Below are 19,219 nucleotides of genomic sequence, written 5' to 3' on the forward strand. Positions count from 1 at the left end.
ACATATAAATATTGATTAGATTCTGGGATACAGAAGAAACCTGTCTTCATCTGTTCAGAGGGCTATGTTTTACTTAAGTTGTGTAAGTGAGATTCCTATTCATCTTCCCCTTCACTGTTTGATTTGTGGCAGACATTTTTCATAGGCTAATCCATAATCTAAAAAGATTTTAGCCTCCCCTCCTGAAAGTACGGCCAGCATATCCTTTCATCAGCTTGATACGGTACAAATTCTTATCTTAATAGTGAAATGTTTCACTAAAGCTTGCCCAGTGATTGGGCAAAACCAAAACTTATAAGCCACAGTCATCCTAGGGTCCCCCCTGCTAGGTAGCCTCCCTGGATCTGTGGGTTGCAGTCTGATTGTCCTTTTATGCCCATCTTCTATAGTGCTTTTGATGTCTATACAAAAAGTTTGGATGTACTTATATTTTCCTGTTAGGGCTTAATAGACTTTGAAGCAGCAAGTGTTCTCGGCCACTGAGCTCTTTCTCCAACCCCTTGTGTTAATAAACTTTATTAGGGTGCTTAGAGATTAAAAAACCAGAGCTGTCACCAGAGATGGTGACAGTTACAGAGTTGGGAATTCCAACTAGGCAGTCATGAGCATAAGAACACGTGGCTTTTGCTTATCTGGCTCTGTCTCGAGAGTGCTGGGATTAAAGGCATGTGCCACCACCGCCCTGGCCTCTAAACTTTTTTTTGAGACAGGGTTTCTCTGTGTAGCCTTGGCAGTCCTGGAACTCTGTAGACCAGACTGGCCTTGAACTCAGTGATCTGCCTGCTTCTGCCTCCCAAGTGCACCACCACCTCCCAGTCCAAGCCTAAACTCTTAACTAAAAGATTTTACATAGAAACAAAAGAACATTGTATCACATTGCACATACACGTGTGTAGATGCACTTTCTGTGTTTTGCCACGAGTTGCCCTGGGATGCCCTGCAAGAAGGACATCACTAGATGTAGTTAGTTCCTTGCCCTTAAACCAGAATCATGAGCCCAAAGATTTTGGAATATTTGCAGATAAATATATGTTAGGGATAAGGGCTAAGTCTTTTTTTTTTTTGTTGTTGTTGTTTGTTTTTTAGAGACAGGGTTTCTCTGTGAAACAGTCCTGGCTCTCCTAGAACTCACTCTAGACCAGGGTGTCCTCGAACTCACAGAGATCCACACACCTCTGCCTCTGGGGTGCTGGGATTAAAGGTCTGCTCCACCACCGCCCCCACCACTATTAATTCATTAATTAATTAATTTTCGGTTTTTTGAGACAGGGTTTCTCCATGTAGTTTTGGTGCATGTCCTGGATCTTACTCTGTAGACCAGGCTGTTCCCGAACTCACAGAGATCCACCTGCCTCTGTCTCCCAGAGTGCTGGGGTTAAAGGTGTGTGCCACCACCGCCCACACCACTATTTCTAATGACCTCCACCATCCAACCTCAAGGTTATATTCCTCTCAAAACTTCAGTATGCCTTATGTACTCAGCTCAAACCTGTAGAGCGTAATTTAGCGTCCCTTTGTGTAGAAGCAGGCATTTTTGGGGCTGTTTTTAACATTACGGCTGTGTGTGTGTGTGGAGGGGGGCGGTTTCCACGTCTGATGATGGTGGGTGTTGGGGAGATCACTTCTCAACCCATCTAGTGCGGAGACTCTTCCGCAGGTGCGAGCGGCCGGGGTCCTCCGACCGCCAGGGGTCGCTGTGGCGCCTCGCCGCCGCTCCAGGTCACTCTGGTGTGGCCGCCCCGCCTCGGGCCCCCGGGCCGAGTGGGCGGGCACGACTGCGCCCAGGTCGCGAGGCGCCCTTCGACCAGCAGCGCCCGGGGCGGGCCGGTATAAATGGAGCGGTGGCTGCCCCGGCCGCCTCTCTCCGCCCCGGGTCGCAGCAGCCTGTGCTGCGTTTGGGCTCAGCAAGCCTGAAGCAAAAAAGAGAAAAAGCTTAAAAAAAAAAAAAAAAAAAAAGACAAAAAAAGCCTGAGAACCTTTTAAAAAAAAAAGAAAAAAAAAAAAAAGAAAAAAAAAGAGCAAAAGAAGAAAAAAGAAAAAGAACGAGCCAGTGAGTCGTGCTGGGAGCCTGCAGGGAAGTGACTTTCGCACGTTTCCGGCCTGCCCGTCTGTCCGCGTCAGTCCGTCCGTCCGGCGGTGAGCCACCCCCGGCCCGGCCCGCCCGGCCCTCCTCCGCACGCCTCCGCGCCGCGTGGCAGCCCCGCGCCCCGCCGGCCGCACCACGTGTCCGGCTGCCCTTCGCCGGCACCCGGCAAAGATTTAGTTTCCCCCTTCCCGGGCCGCTGTAATTGTAAACCGCCGGGAGCCCGGGGCCTATATTTATCGAGAAACGCGTGTCCCCGAGGCCGCCGTGAGCGCAGCATCTGTCTGCCTCCTGCAAAAAAATTTTTTTTTCTGCCCCCCTTTGCAAGGGGAATTCCCAACTTTAATTTTTTATTTTTAAGCTCCGGCCCAAGACAGCTGGAGAGTGCAAACTCCAGGAGAGGGCCATATTGTTGTTTTTTTTTTTCTTGAAAGCCTTTTGTCTTGGGGCTTTTGCGGTTCCGTGCAAGTCGTCCCCGCACTCGCGTCCCGCGTGCTCCAGCCTCGCCCGGCGTCGCTGGTGCCACCTGTGCGCTGCGGCGCGGGCCACGGCTCCTCGGAGCCCCTTTTGTCCTGCGGTGGGTCCTGTAAGAAGTCCTCCTGGCGGGGCTCGGGGTGGTGGGGGGTGGGGAGATGAACGCTGCAGCCAGCAGCTACCCCATGGCCTCCTTGTACGTGGGTGACCTGCACTCGGATGTCACCGAAGCCATGCTATATGAAAAGTTCAGTCCTGCGGGGCCTGTGCTGTCCATCCGGGTCTGCCGCGATATGATCACCCGCCGCTCTCTGGGTTATGCCTACGTCAACTTCCAGCAGCCAGCTGACGGTGAGTAGAAGCCGGGTCCACACGTTCGGGGGATCCCGGGGGGACTTTAGGGGTCCTGTGGGCGGAGGCCGAACTGGCAAGGGCTGGGGAGGAACATGACAGCGTGTTGCCAGAGAAGCCGTAGCGGGGAGCAAGATGTAGTGGTTGGGAGCCGGGCATGTGGTCATGACCCCGGCTTCCAGTCTTGCCTCCTCCGCTTGCTAACCTGGTGACCTTGGGCTACTGGGTGGGGGTGGGGACTAGAGGAGATTGTAAATTGGGATCTGAATAAAGTGACTTGGCAGCTCTCGTGTGTCTAGCTCCATTCCACTCGCAGAAGAAGTGGGTCTGGTGTAGACCCTGGCGTGGACGGGCACTCCTCAGTGGGTTGGAACAGCACCCTCCAAAGGTGTAGGTGGCAGAGCAGCCGGCCCTCCCCGCCCCTTAACCTGGACTGAGTCTTGATTCTTGTGTTGATCAGGGATGGCTGAGGGCGGTGGGAAGCAAGCAGCCTTGAGAGCTGAGCTGGTACCGACCACCAGCAGCGCCTACCAGCTCAGCCCCCATCCCCCAGCACCTGTCGTTTGCCACACTTTTCGGGGGACTTTTCTCAGCGCTGCGTGAAGCTCTAGGCTCTGGAGAATGGTACGCCCAGGTAGTCCTGGCACCCTTTTTTGAAGGAGATAGGACCCTTGTGTGAAGGACAAGAATTACATGGAGTTGTGGCTCCCAGTGTGGTGTTCTGCCATCCCAGATGGAGCAGTGGATACCCCAGGCAAGCCACAGATAAACCCAGAAGAAACCCAATCAGGGCTGTACATCACTCCAGATTAAAAGGAGCAACTGCAGAGACCACTGATGGGGGTGGGGGGGCAGGACAGAGCCATGCTGTGGCAAAGGACCTCCAGGTCCCTATCTGTGTTCCATTTTCTTCACTGTCCACGAGGCAGAAACTCTTTTCTCCGGAGTTGTAGCTGAGACCAGGAGAGTGGTCTAGTTGACGATGGGTATTTCTACTGTTGGTACTTAGAGGCTAGTACTGGTGTTTGGCTGGGAGGGTGTAAAGAGGAGGCTTGTTTTTGCTTTGGTGGGGGAGTACTGGGGTCCCTTAGCCTTGCCTGCTTTCGGAACAGAAGTTGTGTCTCTTGGAGAAAGCAGAACCGTTGGTCAGTGTGTCTGCCAGCACATACCTCTGTCCGACTTCTCTGCTATAAATAAGCGCGGCCCCATTTGCTGGCTTACTGACTCCTGGTGGTGTCTGAAATAGATCAGGAATTGTGTTGGAGTGGGCTCCTTTACTGCTAATAATGCAGTAGTTTGAGTTTGCAGAACTAGGGGCAAGTTCCTACCTGACCTTCTGCGCTGCCCAGATGCCGTCCCTCCTCACCCACCCACCCTAGATTTAACCCACATGCTGTGGGAAAGGTTGGGAGTCAATCCTCTTGGCTGATTGGATAGTTGAATTTGTTGAGAGTTTTAGGGAGCTTTTCCCCCTTCCTTGGCGGTGCTAGGGATTAAACCCAGGTTCTCGGGTGTACTGGGCAAGTGCCCTAAGCTAGCCACGTTGCTAGTCCTTGTCCTCCTTTGAAGTAAGAGGGGTGAGGTGAGAAATAATGGGCTTGTCTACTTTTGTGTTTGATTTTGAGGCAGGGTCTCTGTGTGGCCTGGAACTCCCTACTTAATGTAGACCAGGCTGGCCTTGAACTGGGAGATCCACCTGCCTTTGTTTGGCCAAACTTCTGGGGAGACAACACACACATCTGCTCACCCTAGATAAGAGCCCATGACAGACAAAGTGTAGATACCAGTGAAGTCCAACATGAGCCGTGAGTTTTACTGGGGTTACTTGCAGGAATATGGATGCGACAGCCCACAAAACTGGGAACCTGGAGCACACTGTGTAGACCTCAGGCAGCGCAACAGGTTGGAGTGTCCTTTCTAGGTGCCTCAGTTGTCTGAAGATTTTCCAGACCACTTGGCTGGTTTCTGTTTCTGTAAGACAGGGTTTCTCTGTGTAGCTTTGGAGCCTGTCCTGGATCTTGCTCTGTAGAGTGGACTGGCCTTGAACTCACAGATCTGCCTACCTCTGCGCCGCCGTCACCACCACCACCTGGCTAGGGTGGAATGTTTTAATTTGGGAGGAAATTTACACAACACTGCCAGGAACAAGAGCGCAGCATCCAGCTGCCCACTTTGACTGTTTTGTGACTGGAGCGGGGAATCTTCATGTAACCCAGGCTGACCTTGAACTTGTTACCTTCCTGTGCTGAGGTTTACCTTTGGTCCTTCCAGTGCCTCTGTGGTGCCTGGTGGGCTTGGTTGAGCAGCTCCCTAACCTACTAGAAGGAAAGGGCCCTAGGATTCTGTAGAATTCTGATTAAACCTTTGAAAGGTCTAAGCACCTCAAGGCAGCAGGGGCCTATCTACTGTCTGTGCCTTCAGATAAAGGTGTGACAGTTTACCCCGCCACGGTAATGCTGAGAACACTTAGTTAATCGTGTGTGTGTGTGTGTGTGTGTGTGTGTGTGTGTGTGTGTGTGTGGTGAATTTTTTGTACAAAAGTAGGCATAGCGTGGTGGCATACTCTCTAAATCCCAGAGCTCAAACGGCGGCAGGAGGCTTCCATGGTCTATATGTGGGTTCCAGGACAGCCAGGGCTGGATAGAGACACTGCCTCAAAAATAAACAGAAAATTTAAAAAACTGGGGGGAGTTTCTATTTACTAACTAACCAGCCACTTGACTTGGACAGGTACTGAACATGACTTGGCTCCTCACCCGAGTCAAGGTTGGTGGGCAGCAAAGTCCTTTGAACAGGAACTTAGTCCATGGTGAGGACCTTGGTGCCTGCCCTAAGGCGGTTTTGATGCCTTTTTATTTATTTTTTTTTTATTAGGTATTAATAGTCCAATGATTTTTTTTTGAATGGTCAGTCATCTTAGTTGATTAGCATTCTTAATTAAAATGTGTTCCTCTTCTACAGCTGAGCGAGCCTTGGACACCATGAATTTTGATGTGATTAAAGGAAAACCAATCCGGATCATGTGGTCTCAGAGGGATCCCTCTCTGAGAAAGTCTGGTGTAGGAAATGTCTTCATCAAGAACCTGGACAAATCTATAGACAACAAGGCACTTTATGATACTTTTTCAGCCTTTGGAAACATCCTGTCCTGTAAGGTAAACGTTGAATTATTTTAGCTGAGTAATTACTGGATCTTGAAAACAAGATAAATGCTTAGAATGGAGACAATGGGGTATGATAATTTTGTAAATGCTGGAAATGGAACATCGTCCTCTTCCTTTAGTCCTGGGGATTGAACTCCGCGCCTCATGCATGCAAAGCAAGTGTTCTACCACTGAATTGTTTTGTTGTTTTTTAAAGGTTTGTTTTTGAGACAGGGTTTCTCTGGTTTTGGTGCCTGTCCTGGATCTTGCGCTGTAGACCAGGCTGGCCTTGAACTCACAGAGATCCGCTGGGCTCTGCCTCCCAAGTGCTGGGATTAAAGGTGTGTGCCACACCGCCGGCAAAGGTATTTTTTATTAGCACATTAATGACAGGTAATGGTTTCATTATGGAATTTTTATGCATATACATAATAATCTTGATCATATCATACACATTGCTTTTCTTTTAGCTTGCTCTCCATAATCCCATTCCTACTTCTGCAGCCCAATGCTATCTGGTGTGTGTGTGTGTGTGTGTGTATGTGTACACACCCCAAGGCATCTCATTAGGGTTGTTCACACTTCCCTCATTACCACATAAAGCCCACTTTATCCCTAGCCCTCTTTACTTTTTATTTGAGACATCTCACCAAGTTGCCTAGTCAGGCCTTGAGCCCATGATGGTCCTGAGTCTTGGCATCCTGAATAGCTGTTACTAGAGGAGGTCTGCCATTAATTACGTCTGCCATTCATCAAGCTGCGTCCCACTATGGGAATGGAATCTTCACAAAATACTTGTGTAATCCCAGCCACAGCCCCATGTAACCTGAAGATTTTTTTTTGTTTTGAGACAGGGATCCATATAGCTCAGCTTGGCTTTTGAACTTCTGATCTCCATGTCTCCAGCTCCCAAATGCTATGATTACAAGTGTGTGCTACCACACCTAGTTTATATGGTACTGGGGGGTGAGCCCAGGGCTGGCATTCCAGGCCAGCACTCTGCCAAATGAGCTCCTGCCCCTGACAGGTACTCTTGTGTGCCTAGTCTTCACGCCCCTTCCCCTTATGTTACCTCCTTTGGAAGCTTGAACAGTTTTCATTTTGGAGAAGGGAGAGGAGAGGACAGAAGCCCTTTGTTCCCAGGATCCCTTACTTAACCATCTTAGGGGCATTAGTTAACTGTATTCCGTAGTATCCTTCACATGGTGGCTGTTTACATATTCAACATGAGACTTGAATTCTTTTGTGGGCTTGGGAAACAGTTTGTCTTTCTGAGCACATTGGTTTGTCCCCCAGATCTCCTGGGTTCTTTCTTGTTGTTTTTCTACTATTTTGTTGTGCTGATCCCTGAAGCCAGGGCCTGGCCAGTTCTATGTAGGTGCTCTACTGAGCTACAGTCTCCAGCCTTCTCTCTAAGTTACATTTTTATTTATGAACTAATTGTCTCACCATGTGCTCATGGGGGTCAGAGGATGATTAGCAAGAGTCAGTTTGATCCACTTTGTGGATCCCGGTGAATGAACTTGGCTGGAGGCTTGGTGGTAAACATCTTTACTCATTGACCTGCATGCACGTGTGGCTTATACACACACACCCCTTTTTAATTTTGTTTTGTTTTGAGGCAGGGTCTCAATCTAGGCTGGACTGCAAAGTACTATGAATGACTTTGAACTTCATCTGAGCTGTGGCCTATCCTTCCAAGTGCTGGTATTACAAGCATGTCACCACTCAGCCAAAGTTAAAAAAAATAATAGTAACAATTAATTAAAGTGAAATTGAAAAAAAAAAAAAGCCTGGGCTCAACAGGAAACTCTTAGTAAATGCTTGCTATATAAGAAGGGATGTGTAGGGCCGGGCGGTGGTGGCGCACGCCTTTAATCCCAGCACTCGGGAGGCAGAGGCAGGCGGATCTCTGTGAGTTCGAGGCCAGCCTGGGCTACCAAGTGAGTTCCAGGAAAGGCGCAAAGGCGCAAAGCTACACAGAGAAACCCTGTCTCGAAAAACAAAAAACAAAAACAAACAAACAAACAAAAAAACAAAAAGAAGGGATGTGAGTTTGTCCACATAAAAAGTGGACATGGGCCAGCCGGGCGGTGGTGGATCACACCTTTAGCCCCAGCACTCGGGGGAAGCAGAGGCAGGCGGATCTCTGAGTTTGAGGCTGGCCTGGTCTACAGAGTGAGTTCCAAAGCTACAGAGAAACCCTGTCTCAAAAAACATACATACATAAATGGACATGGGGACCGACGGGACGGCAGTGTGCATGCCTTTAATCCCAGCACTTGGGAGGCAGAGGCAGGCGGATCTCTGAGTTCAAGGCCAGCCTGGTCTACAGAGAGATCCAGGACAGGCACCAAAACGACACAGAGAAACCCTGTCTCGAAAAACCAAACAACAAAAAGTAGACATGGGTGCATTGCGTGTATAATAATATAAGCCAGTACTGAGGAGGCTGAAACAGTTCTGGGGCCTGCATGTCAGCCGACCTGACCTGACCAGACCAGTGGGTTCCAGGCCGATGAGAGACCCTGTATCCATAAAGACCCACCTGAGGATGACCTAGCCTCCACAAACATGACTTGGGATGGAAGCAGGCTAACCGTGTGTAAGGGGAGGACATGGTGGGTGTTTGGTGCTGTGCCGAGTTACGTCACATTAGGTCCGGACTGATGCGTGTGGCGGGGATGCTCAGGTGGTCTGCCTTTCCTTCCTCAGGTGGTCTGTGATGAGAACGGTTCTAAGGGTTATGCTTTTGTCCACTTCGAGACCCAAGAGGCTGCCGACAAGGCCATCGAGAAGATGAATGGCATGCTCCTCAATGACCGCAAAGTGTGAGTGTCCCAGTCTGGAGCGACAACCATCGCATGAGCCAGCCATGGCCCCACCTCGGTATTAACTGGCACACACAAGGCGGCTACTGGTTCTCTCGGCCCAAGAGTGGCCTGCTCCCACCTCTCCACTCCAGGGCTGGTGAGTCTCCCTGCCCGAGCCATGGCAGCCCTTTTGACTCGCCACGGTCGGCTCCCTGCCCGAGCCACGGCCCGCCTGCTGCCTCTCCCTTAAAGGCCTTCATCTGTGGGTTTTGAGCATCAGCAACTGGGGCTGGCTGGAAGACAGCTCTGGGCCCGTCTGAGCAGGGGTCTTGGCCAGCGGCAGAGTGGAGAGGCCCTGGGCTGACCAGGAGCTAGCTACTAGCTGTGACCTTGGCTTTCCTTTCACTCAGGTCTGCCCATGGGTCTCTTGCTAGTTTTTGGCACCAAATTGTCCTATCTAGTTCTTCCTTCCTCTGAGCTGCAACTCCATTTCACTGTATGCTTAAAAAAAAAAAAAATCCATCCCTTTGCATAACATCTTGTCATTACTGTGGGTTGGGGACAGAATTTAGCTGACCCCTATGGGGCAAGGGAAATTATTGTTACATTGTGGCTATTACAAGCAACACTCATTTCTGTCCTTGGTGGTGTGGAATAGACAAGGCTGTGTTTGCGTCTGTGTGGGGGGTGTGGAGATGTTTTCCTGTTAGGATACCATGTGATGCAACAGGAAAGCAAAGGTTACCTCTGGCAGCGGCAGTGTTCGCTGCTGGACTAACCACTGTTAACAGTTTGGTTTGTATCCTTCCAGACATTTTCTATGCATTTACATAGATGCACAGAAAAGAACGTTTTAAAAACATGGTCGTCAGGTTTCTTCACGAAGGCAGTGTGATGTGGTAGGCGTGGCCCTGGTCTGAACCAGGAGCCCTGGGACTGGTCCTTGCAGGATAGTCCTGCCTCTTTCTTTTTCTGCTGGGGACTTGGGGCATCTGAGCTTGTTCTCATGGCGGATGGGGTCCTCATGTGTTTTAACCTCTCCTGTCAGCCTTTAATCTGCATTCCTTTGGGCCTCTGGAAATCACGTTTTGTTCCTTCTGGGTAATCACTCTTCATGATTTCTTTGTAGGTTTGTGGGCAGATTCAAGTCTCGCAAAGAGCGTGAAGCTGAGCTTGGAGCCAAGGCCAAGGAATTCACCAATGTTTATATCAAAAACTTTGGGGAAGAAGTGGATGATGATAATCTGAAAGAGCTATTCAGCCAGTTTGGTAAGTTGAGGTCTGTAGCCCACATGTCTGTCTGTCCTCTTGTACTGGCAAGAAATAACCTGTGTTTACTTAAGAAACAGGGGTCAGGGTGAATAGGGTTCAGGCCTTTTTCTCCTGGCTTCATCCTGGCTCCTTCCTTTCTAAGTTATCCTAGATGCTTGGTTGAGTTTTAGACCAGGCATGGTACCTCTTTCTGCCTCCGACCCATCTGGGCTCAGTCAGACATTTATTTCCTTCAGCTGAGTTACTAGCAAGAAGTCTTCTTGAACTGTGTTAGAGACCCGTGTCACTAACAGTTCTGTCCTTTGGTAACAGGTAAAACCTTAAGTGTCAAGGTGATGAGAGACCCCAGTGGGAAATCCAAAGGCTTCGGCTTTGTTAGTTACGAGAAACACGAGGACGCCAATAAGGTGAGAGGACTGGGAGGGTCGGGAAGAACCTGTAGGCTGTACCTAGTGCATGGGCGAGCTGAGCTAGAGCGGGCTGCCCGGTGGTGGATGTGCACCTCTGTGCCCCACACATCAGCACCGGTGCAGATCCACAGTTAGTGTATCTGTTACGTCACCCAGCATTTGCTCTTACCTGTCACCTCCTACTGTAGAAAGATTGGGACAGGTAGTTGTTCCCATTCTCGGGGAGAGAAGCTGAAGTCTTGAGTTGAGCCTCCACTCGTGGGCAGAGCAAGCAGTGTGCTGGACTCTGAACCTGTGAAGGGGCCTGAAAAGCCTATAGCAGGATCATCAGGCGACTCAGGCCTGTGTTTCTACAAATACTGGGTGTGGAGTCTTCTCTCTTGCCCTCCGCACTCAAATCTTTCCCAGTCCTGCTGCTTGGTGCCGGTCTGGGGACAAGGCAGTGCCACAGCAGAGCAGAGAATATCCAGACAGGTCGTTTCCATTTGTCCTGGGGCCTGTCTCTACAGCTCTGCCACACTTCCTTTCTCCTGGGCCAGGGAGGGGGTTTTGAAGTTGGAGCTGGGGCTGGGAATTGGGAACAAACGGTATGGGATCTCTGAACCACTAACAGTTAGATACTAACTCCACTCTCCAGGTGAGTCGAGATTAGTGGAGCAGGCTTTAGAGGCGGGACGAAGCAGATTGGCAGTCCCGTGGGGAAGGCTTCTGGTCTCTGCTCTAGATTGAAGAAGACCATGTCTCTGTACCTGCAGTAAAGACATCCGTTTGCTTTCTAGGCTGTGGAAGAAATGAATGGAAAAGAAATGAGTGGGAAAGCCATATTTGTAGGCCGTGCACAGAAAAAAGTAGAACGTCAGGCTGAACTAAAACGGAAGTTTGAGCAACTGAAGCAGGAGCGAATTAGTCGGTACCAGGTGAGGTGTTTGCAACGCGCCCGTCTGCAGTGTTTTAGACTTCTCTTTGGGGGACCTAGCATCTGTACTTGACTCCCTGCAAAGATCAGGTTTAAAGGTTGTGACCTCCCAGGTGTGACAGTCATTGAGCAGGAACAGTGATTCCAGCCTGTGTTCTGAAAGTGTCTGCTTACTGCTCTTTGCTGGGTGGGTTCATTTTTCTTAAACTGATGCCCCCTTTGGAGTGACAGGTAGCTGAAAGAACCCTGGAGGGTGAGTGAGTGGCCAGAGCAGCTGTGGAGAAGGTGATGTGGCCCTGGCGGTTTTAGGGAAGGAGTTGCTCAGCCTGGCCTTGTATCAGAATCCCCGGCTGCTGCTGCTGCTGTCTTTTTTTTTTTTCTTTTTTTAAAATTTATTTATTATGTATACAGTGTTTATTTTATTATGTATACAGTGTTCTGCCTGCCTATAGGCCAGAAGAGGGCACCAGATCTCATTATAGATGGTTGTGAGCTGCCATGTGGTTGCTGGGAATTGAACTCAGGACCTCTGGGAGAACAGTCAGTGCTCTTAACCTCTGAGCCATCTCTCCAGCCCGTCTTTTTTCTTTGGAGGCAGTGGGGCCTGGAGGAGGTTACAATGTAGCCTAGGTTGACAGTGAACTCCCAGATATTCTCTCCTTAATACATGCTAGGCCCCAACTTGTGTTCTGGGTTTTGTGTTTTTGAGCTAGGGTCTTGCTATGTAGCCTAGTCTGGCCTCAAACACGAAATAGCCCACCTGCTTCCTCCCCCGAGTGCTGGGGTCACAGGCAAGGGTTTTGGGGGCGATTTGTTTTGTTTTTTTAGACAGGTTTTCTGTGTAGTCCTGGCTGTCCTGGAAACAGGCTGGCTTCCAACTCACAGAGATGCTTGCTCCTGCCTCTGCCTCCCCAGTGCTGGGATTAAAGGCGTGCATCACCACTTTTTTTTTTTTTTAAACAGGCAAGAGTTTTAATTGCCAGGTTCCCAAGCATGTTGTGGGCCCCACACTTGGGAAGTGGCTGTGTGTGTACAGGTGTAACTAACAGTGATCCCTCCCCAGGGAGTGAATCTCTACATTAAGAACTTGGATGACACCATTGACGATGAGAAATTGAGGAAAGAGTTTTCTCCTTTCGGCTCCATCACCAGCGCTAAGGTAACTGTGAGTGTGTGGGTTTGGAAACAGGACACGCTGTTGTTGGGCTCTTGATGTTAGTTAGTTGTGTTGGTGGTCCTGGGTACAATGTTGTGACGCCAGCATATTCCTCCCGAGAGTCCTGCTCTGGAGCGGTAGGTGTGTGGTGTGTTCTGCTCCTCGCACTGGAGCTTGCAGTCTGCCCCCCCACCCCCCCTCCCTATAGCCCTCCGCACTCAAATCTTTCCCAGTCCTGCTGCTTGGTGCCGGTCTGGGGACAAGGCAGTGCCACAGCAGAGCAGAGGATATCCAGACGGGTCGTTTCCATTTGTCCTGGGGCCTGTCTCTACAGCTCTGCCACACTTCCTTCCTCCTGGGCAGGGAGGGGGTCTTGACAGTTAGCAGGCTCCATGTGAACTTTGGACAAGAAAGAGTGGCTGGGTAGCCATGGTTACATGGACATGATCTGTAGCATGTCCTTGGCACTTAAGGGAATGTGCATCGCCTGACTGACACAAGATGCTGCTTGGTAGAGGGGCAGCAGTTACCACTGATAGTGAGAAAGGAGGCTGGGTGGCTAAGTAGGATTCTGTGGCCCTGCCCTGGCCCTTAGTGTAAGTTGCTCGAAGGGTAGGGACATTGTACAAAGGATGTTAGCATTTGTATTGGGTGGTTTTAATATTTTGTTTTGAGGTAGGATCTCACTCTGTAGACCAGGCTGGCCTTGAACTCACAGACATCCACCTGCCTGTCTTCCTGAGTGCTGGGATTAAGGTGAGCACTGCCACACCCAGCTGGGGATGTTGTATTTAAGTGACAGTAGCCCTTTCAGGGTGCTGGCAAAAGGAACCTTGGAGGGTGTGAGTGATGAGCCACAGCAGCTGTGGAGGTGACATGTGGCAGCTTTGGTCCTGGCCAGCTCTGGTTTTTCTATTTCCTCTTGGTGTCGTTCACTTGACTGGCCTGTGGGAGAGTTCTCCTGCAGCAGGCAAAGCTCTAGACTTTGGTGTCCCTGGTGCCATTTTCAAGATGATGGCAGGGCCCTGTTCCCTGGGTAGAAAGAACATGGTTGCCTTTGACCTGATGGTGCCGACACACGAGACTCTAAAGCAAGCGCGCTGAGCATCCTCTGAGACAGACAGACAGACTGCACGGAGCAGCGCTGCATGCTGTCTGTGCTCAGAGATGTGTGTCTTACAGTTGTGGAGAGCCGGGTTGAGGGCATGTCAGACTGGGCTCCCTCTCCCCGGGTGGCTGCCTCCCACTCAACTAGGGTGGCAGCCATTGGTGACCTGGGAAAACTGGAAACGGCCGCTGGAGTTGGGAGAGGGTTTCACAGCTTCCTGCCTCTCCTGAGTGTGGACCTCCGCAGGGCCCAGGGCGGGGAGGGGTTGGCTCCTGGTGGCTGTGCTGTCCCCAACGTTGGCTGCTCTCTTCGTAGGTGATGCTAGAAGATGGAAGGAGCAAAGGTTTTGGCTTCGTCTGCTTCTCCTCTCCTGAAGAGGCCACCAAAGCAGTCACGGAGATGAACGGGCGAATTGTGGGCTCCAAGCCGCTGTACGTTGCCCTGGCCCAGAGGAAGGAGGAGCGGAAGGCTCACCTGACCAACCAGTACATGCAGCGGGTGGCCGGCATGAGGGCGCTCCCTGCCAGTGCCATCTTAAATCAGTTCCAGCCGGCGGCCGGCGGCTACTTCGTGCCAGCGGTTCCGCAGGTGTGTCTGCCAGGAGACCGGCTGTGGGGGGAGGGGGGACGCTGGTGTTCGGGTACAAGGATTAACCCGTGGTCACTCCATACATGGCCTCAGAGAGAGTAAAACTGCCCGCTAACCGATCCTCCGGCTTTCAGTCGAGCGCCTTTCACCCAAATCATCGGCATGGGGCTTTAGTAAGGCCAGGGAGTCAGGACCGGTGCGGGCTCAGGTTCTCAGGATTCGGGTGCTCTTCTCCCCTCCAGGCTCAGGGCAGACCTCCATATTACACACCTAACCAGCTTGCACAGATGAGGCCTAATCCACGCTGGCAGCAAGGCGGGAGACCTCAAGGTAGGTAGCGGGAAGGAAGGGGGCAGGGCTTCGCTCTCCGGGGTCCGCCTGTCCAGTTCCTGCCTCAGGGCCCAACCTCTGGGTGTCAGCGACTTGCTCTCTCTTCGCCAGGCTTCCAAGGAATGCCAAGTGCTATACGGCAGTCTGGGCCTCGTCCAGCTCTTCGCCACCTGGCTCCAACTGGTAATGCTCCGGCCTCTCGTGGCCTTCCTACTTCCACTCAGAGAGTCGGTGAGCAATCTAGCCTGTAGGAGCGTGGCTGGGGAGGAGGGTCAGGAGGACTAGCTCTGGACTAGCTCTGCTCTGGCTTGGTCAGTCTGGGGCTCGTTTTCCTAAGTTCCGGTTCTGTCTCAGGCTGTGTGCTTAGGCAGATTCTTCATTCAGGAGCAGCGACGGAGTGAGTCCTGGGGGTGTAGGTTCCTTTGAACATCCTTTCCTCATCGGTGGCATGTGAAGGGTTAACCAGAGGTTCCATTTGGATCACTGTACAGACAACCTGCTGTTGAGGGGCGGGGGAGAAGGAGCCGCTTAGATAGAGTATGTCATGTTCTGAATGTGCGAAGACTTGAATGGCCCTTTGGCCCTGTGAGAGACGTGTGTTGGAATCCTTCTTCCGTGGGGCGTGGCCAGCTGGGCATCTGCTGCCAACACTGATGTGCGTTTGCTGGTCTGTTGTAGGGTCTGAGTGCCCGGACCGCTTGGCTATGGACTTTGGTGGGGCTGGTGCCGCCCAGCAAGGGCTGACTGACAGCTGCCAGTCTGGAGGTGGTATTGGCTGCACACAGAAGGGGGAAAGCTGGGATTTGACGGGCCTTTGCCCAGGCTGACGCTTCACTTCTGCGTGTTCTTCCCACAAGGTGTTCCCGCCGCTGTGCCAAGCCTTGCACCCCGCGCCGCCGCAGTTGCCGCTGCTCCCAGGGCTGTGGCTCCCTACAAATACGCCTCGGGTGTCCGCAGCCCTCACCCGGCCATTCAGCCTCTGCAGGTGAGGCCCGGCACAGCCGGGGCAGTGGCGGCCGCCTGCGTCCTGTCTGTGCTCAGTTTTAACGGTGCTGTGACTTGATTCCTTCCTCACCAGGTGCTGCACGCCTGCTCTGTCTCTCCCGTGTGGTGATTGCTCTCAGGCACTGGCCCTGAGGGCAACAGGCTTAAGCCTTCCGATTAGTAACAGTCCAGAAATACCAAGCAGCAGCTGGTGCTTCCAGTCCCTTGATATTTATTCTTCTGCCTGTCTCAGCTCTGTGAGCCCTGGCGTCCCTTTCACGCCCAGTGACCTAATGGGTCCTTGCTGTTTTGCAAGTTAATGTGGAATATAAAGGCAGTTAATAACCTCTAACTTAGAAGTAAAACTCAGCTTCAGGGGCTAGGGACATAGCTCAGTTAGCCGTCTTTACAAGGCTTTGCAAGACCAGACTTTGCTGAGTTCAGATCCCAAGCACATGTGTAAAGGTTGGGCACTATGGTGTCCCCAGTGCTGGGGGACAGGTGACAGACAAACCGTTCGACTTGTAGGCTAGCTGGTATAACGTAGTAGTGAGCTAGGCCATGAGAAAGACCGTGTCTTAAAATAAGGTAGCAAGCGTTAGGGGACCTCCTACTTTCACCCCGGGCACATGCCATGTATGCAGAGAGAAGGCTGGGCGGGTCGTCCATCTTTGTCGGTATCGGGGAGGCAAAAGCAGGGTCCATCAGGCCAGCCTACTGGGTAGAAAAAGATTCCAGACCATCTCAGAAAGCTTAGTGGGGTGAGTGGTGCCTGAGGAACAAGGCCCTAGGTTGACTTTGGCCTCTACATACACACATACACACACACACACACACACACACACACACACACACACACACACACACACACACACAAGAAAAGGCTTCAGAGTGTTGGGAGCTTCTGCTGCCTAAGCTGTTGATTTGCACTGAGTGTAAGCCAGGTACAGTCAGTTTGTTTCCGTGCCTGGCAGTGGTTTGCTGGGCCTGGGCCTTGCGTGCACAGACAGCTTCAGGAGTGTGATCTGCTTTGTGGATTCTTGTGTCCGTGTCCGTGTCCGTGTGTGTGTGTGTGTGTGTGTGTGTGTGTGTGTGTGTGTGTGTGTGTGTGAAAATAAAATCTGGTCCAGGCCACAGTGCTGTCGGGAAAAAAAACTAGCCAGGATGTTGGCATGGCCTGTATAATCCTGGTGCTGGGGCGGTAGAGAGAGGCAAGAGGAAGGAGTAGAGTTGAAGGTCAGCACTTAGCTACATACATGAGTTCAAGGCCAGCCTAGGTTAGGGACTAAATGGAAAACCAAAACTCCGGTAAGGAGAGTGAGGTGTATTGAGGGATGGAGGGAACTTAGAGGTGAAGGAACCGTGAACACCACTGTGAAACTGGCATATGCTTATAATTCCGGCCCTTGGGAGTTGGGGGTGGGAGATGAAGAATTCAGGACCTTCCAGGACCACATGAAAGACATAAAATTATGTTCCCTGTGGCCTGACTTGTACTGAAAGGCTTGAGTTCGGCAAGTGGAGCCCAGCGAATGCTCACCCAGCGTACATGGCAGGTTTGCTTGGTCAGAGGACCGGCTTCCGGTAGCTTGCCATCCCAGGCTAGTTTCTGTGCTCCATGTTCTGTCCCTTGCTGTCTGTCCTTCAGTTCCCCCACGGACAGGATTAGTTCTCTAAGCACAAGACAGCCACCTCCGTTCATTCCTCCTTTTTCTACTCGGGGACATGTTGAGCTGTTTAGCTTGCTTGTCTTCCGGAGTGCTAACCCCGCTGCCCGTCCTGGTTCACAGGCAGCACAGCCTGCAGTTCACGTCCAGGGGCAGGAGCCGCTGACTGCCTCGATGCTGGCTGCAGCACCCCCCCAGGAACAGAAGCAGATGCTGGGTGAGTGTCCCGGGCTTGTAGAAGAGGGCGGTGAGCCTGGTTGGTGCCCGCTGTGTTCACGGGGGTTGGTGGTGATGATGGCCGTTCTGCCCACAGGGGAGCGTTTGTTCCCACTCATCCAAACCATGCATTCGAATCTGGCTGGAAAGATCACAGGGATGCTGCTGGAGATCGACAACTCGGAGCTGCTCCACATGCTGGAGTCCCCCGAGTCTCTCCGGTCCAAGGTGAGCTGCTTTTCAGGCCCTGTGGCATCAGGGCTCAGCTTCAGGGAATGGGGGTGGGTGGGCCCTTAGAGAGAATGCTGCCTTCTGTCTGTTGAGGCAAAGGTCTGCTGCCCCTCTCAGTGCCTCTTGTGGGATGTGGGCTACCGCCGAAGGCGTCAGCTGTCCAGCACCAGGGGAAGCCAGGGACCCTCTACTCATCCACTGGGTCTGGGTGCCGGGGAGAGACGGGCGCTCTCCTCCGTCACTGGGCACTGGGGTCTTTGACAGGTGGATGAAGCTGTGGCAGTTCTGCAGGCTCATCATGCCAAGAAAGAAGCCGCCCAGAAGGTGGGCACTGTTGCTGCTGCTGCTACCTCTTAGACAAGGAAAAAGTATGTTGGACAGTCGTTTTTTTGTTGGTTTGGTTTTCCAGATAGGGTCTCACCATATGCCCCAGGATGCCCCTAAATTCATTCCGCCTCCAGAATGCTAGTTGACATTAGAGGCAGAACTTAGCATCTGCCTGTAGTCCCAGTGCTCATGTGAGCAACACAGAAGGTCCTTGGCTATGCACCCGCAATAAGTAGTCTGAAGGAGACTGATCAGGCCTCCCCCCTCATAAAGATGAATAACCTGAAATAGTGACAGAAAGAAACAGTTCTCATGCTCATGATTACATCATTAGAGCTGCCTGCTGTCTGGTCACATCTTGTAGCCTGGCCTGAGTTTGGGGTGTGTTCACTGCTCTGGGGTGCATCGGGACTAGGGGAGAAGGGGCACCCCTGACTTCTGAGAGCTGCGGCCTTGGCCTGCAAGAGTTTATGAGTGGCCTGGACTAGTGGGCTCCCTTACACGGAAGGGAGCGATGGGCAAAGGCAGAGGGTGGAGGTCAGGGCTGTGGGGGGGCAGCTGATGCTAACTGCGGAACTGGGTCTTCCACATGCTTGCTTATTTCTGTTGGTGCTTCTCTTTTAGGAGTCAAAAGCCAAATAACCCCTCCTGGCATTCAGCTAAGGTCTGAAGACTTCCTAGTTTGTCTGTGGACCTCCACAACAAGAACTACAAGTTGCAAATTCAATAGGTCATTTTGTATCAAAAGGTCAATTATGAGGCACCTAGAATTTTTCAATTATAAGAATATATTCTCTGGGTTCTGCTATGGCCCAGGGTGGTAACTTTTTTTTTTCTATTGGGGGGTTCTGATTTTTTTCCCCTCCCAGAAATTGGTTTTGATGTACCCAAGACTTAAGTTTCTCAATAAAGAAAGGAAAATATAAAACTGGCTGTTATATTTGTGTGCTTTATTCCATAATTTGGGGCTTTTGCTGGAAGTACTGTTAGGTTCTGAATGGAGCAAGTGCACTTATTTTTATTTTTTAGGAGAATAGTTTAGGGTTGTAGAAAGGATAGAGTAAGTAAAATGTTGGCTGGGATGGAGCTTTCCTGACATGTAGAAGTGTACATCCCTGGACTCGGTCTTTTTTCTGTACATGAATATAAT

General features: G+C 51.3%; 1 protein-coding gene and 2 non-coding genes across 6 annotated transcripts; all 3 read left to right on the forward strand.

Annotated features, from left to right (window-relative positions):
• The first annotated feature begins 1,755 nt into the window (after nucleotides 1–1,755).
• On the forward strand, nucleotides 1,756–19,000 carry Pabpc4 (poly(A) binding protein cytoplasmic 4). Of its 4 annotated transcripts, none has more exons than XM_076564984.1 (16): nucleotides 1,756–2,908; nucleotides 5,870–6,063; nucleotides 8,767–8,882; nucleotides 9,994–10,133; nucleotides 10,449–10,543; nucleotides 11,326–11,463; nucleotides 12,526–12,621; nucleotides 14,042–14,314; nucleotides 14,557–14,644; nucleotides 14,756–14,827; nucleotides 15,323–15,409; nucleotides 15,502–15,629; nucleotides 17,419–17,512; nucleotides 17,609–17,739; nucleotides 18,007–18,110; nucleotides 18,694–19,000. In XM_076564984.1, exons 1-15 carry the CDS (start codon nucleotides 2,716–2,718, stop codon nucleotides 18,097–18,099), a joined length of 1,938 nt encoding a protein of 645 aa, XP_076421099.1. In that variant the 5' UTR covers nucleotides 1,756–2,715; the 3' UTR covers nucleotides 18,100–18,110; nucleotides 18,694–19,000. The 4 variants fall into 4 exon arrangements, with proteins under 4 accessions (XP_076421099.1, XP_076421101.1, XP_076421100.1 ...); XM_076564983.1 differs by having other exon boundaries at nucleotides 1,780–2,908; nucleotides 14,756–14,875; XM_076564986.1 differs by lacking the exon at nucleotides 15,323–15,409 and having other exon boundaries at nucleotides 1,764–2,908.
• LOC121827758 (small nucleolar RNA SNORA55) lies at nucleotides 10,936–11,068 on the forward strand. The gene has a single exon (XR_006070059.2). It is a non-coding gene; the product is annotated as a small nucleolar RNA SNORA55 (small nucleolar RNA).
• LOC121827757 (small nucleolar RNA SNORA55) lies at nucleotides 12,833–12,965 on the forward strand. Its single transcript, XR_006070058.2, has one exon. It is a non-coding gene; the product is annotated as a small nucleolar RNA SNORA55 (small nucleolar RNA).
• Nucleotides 19,001–19,219: the final 219 nt, after the last annotated feature.

The sequence above is a fragment of the Peromyscus maniculatus genome, chromosome 2 (genome assembly GCF_049852395.1).
Source record: "Peromyscus maniculatus bairdii isolate BWxNUB_F1_BW_parent chromosome 2, HU_Pman_BW_mat_3.1, whole genome shotgun sequence".
Lineage (NCBI taxonomy): Eukaryota > Metazoa > Chordata > Mammalia > Rodentia > Cricetidae > Peromyscus > Peromyscus maniculatus.

Coding starts and splice junctions, on each gene's coding strand:
- Pabpc4 (XM_076564983.1), top strand. CDS start 2,716: ATGAACGCTGCAGCCAGCAGCTACCCCATGGCCTCCTTGTACGTGGGT. Junction 14,315..14,556: donor TCGTGCCAGCGGTTCCGCAG/GTGTGTCTGCCA, acceptor TCTCCCCTCCAG/GCTCAGGGCAGACCTCCATA. Junction 14,876..15,322: donor TACTTCCACTCAGAGAGTCG/GTGAGCAATCTA, acceptor GGTCTGTTGTAG/GGTCTGAGTGCCCGGACCGC.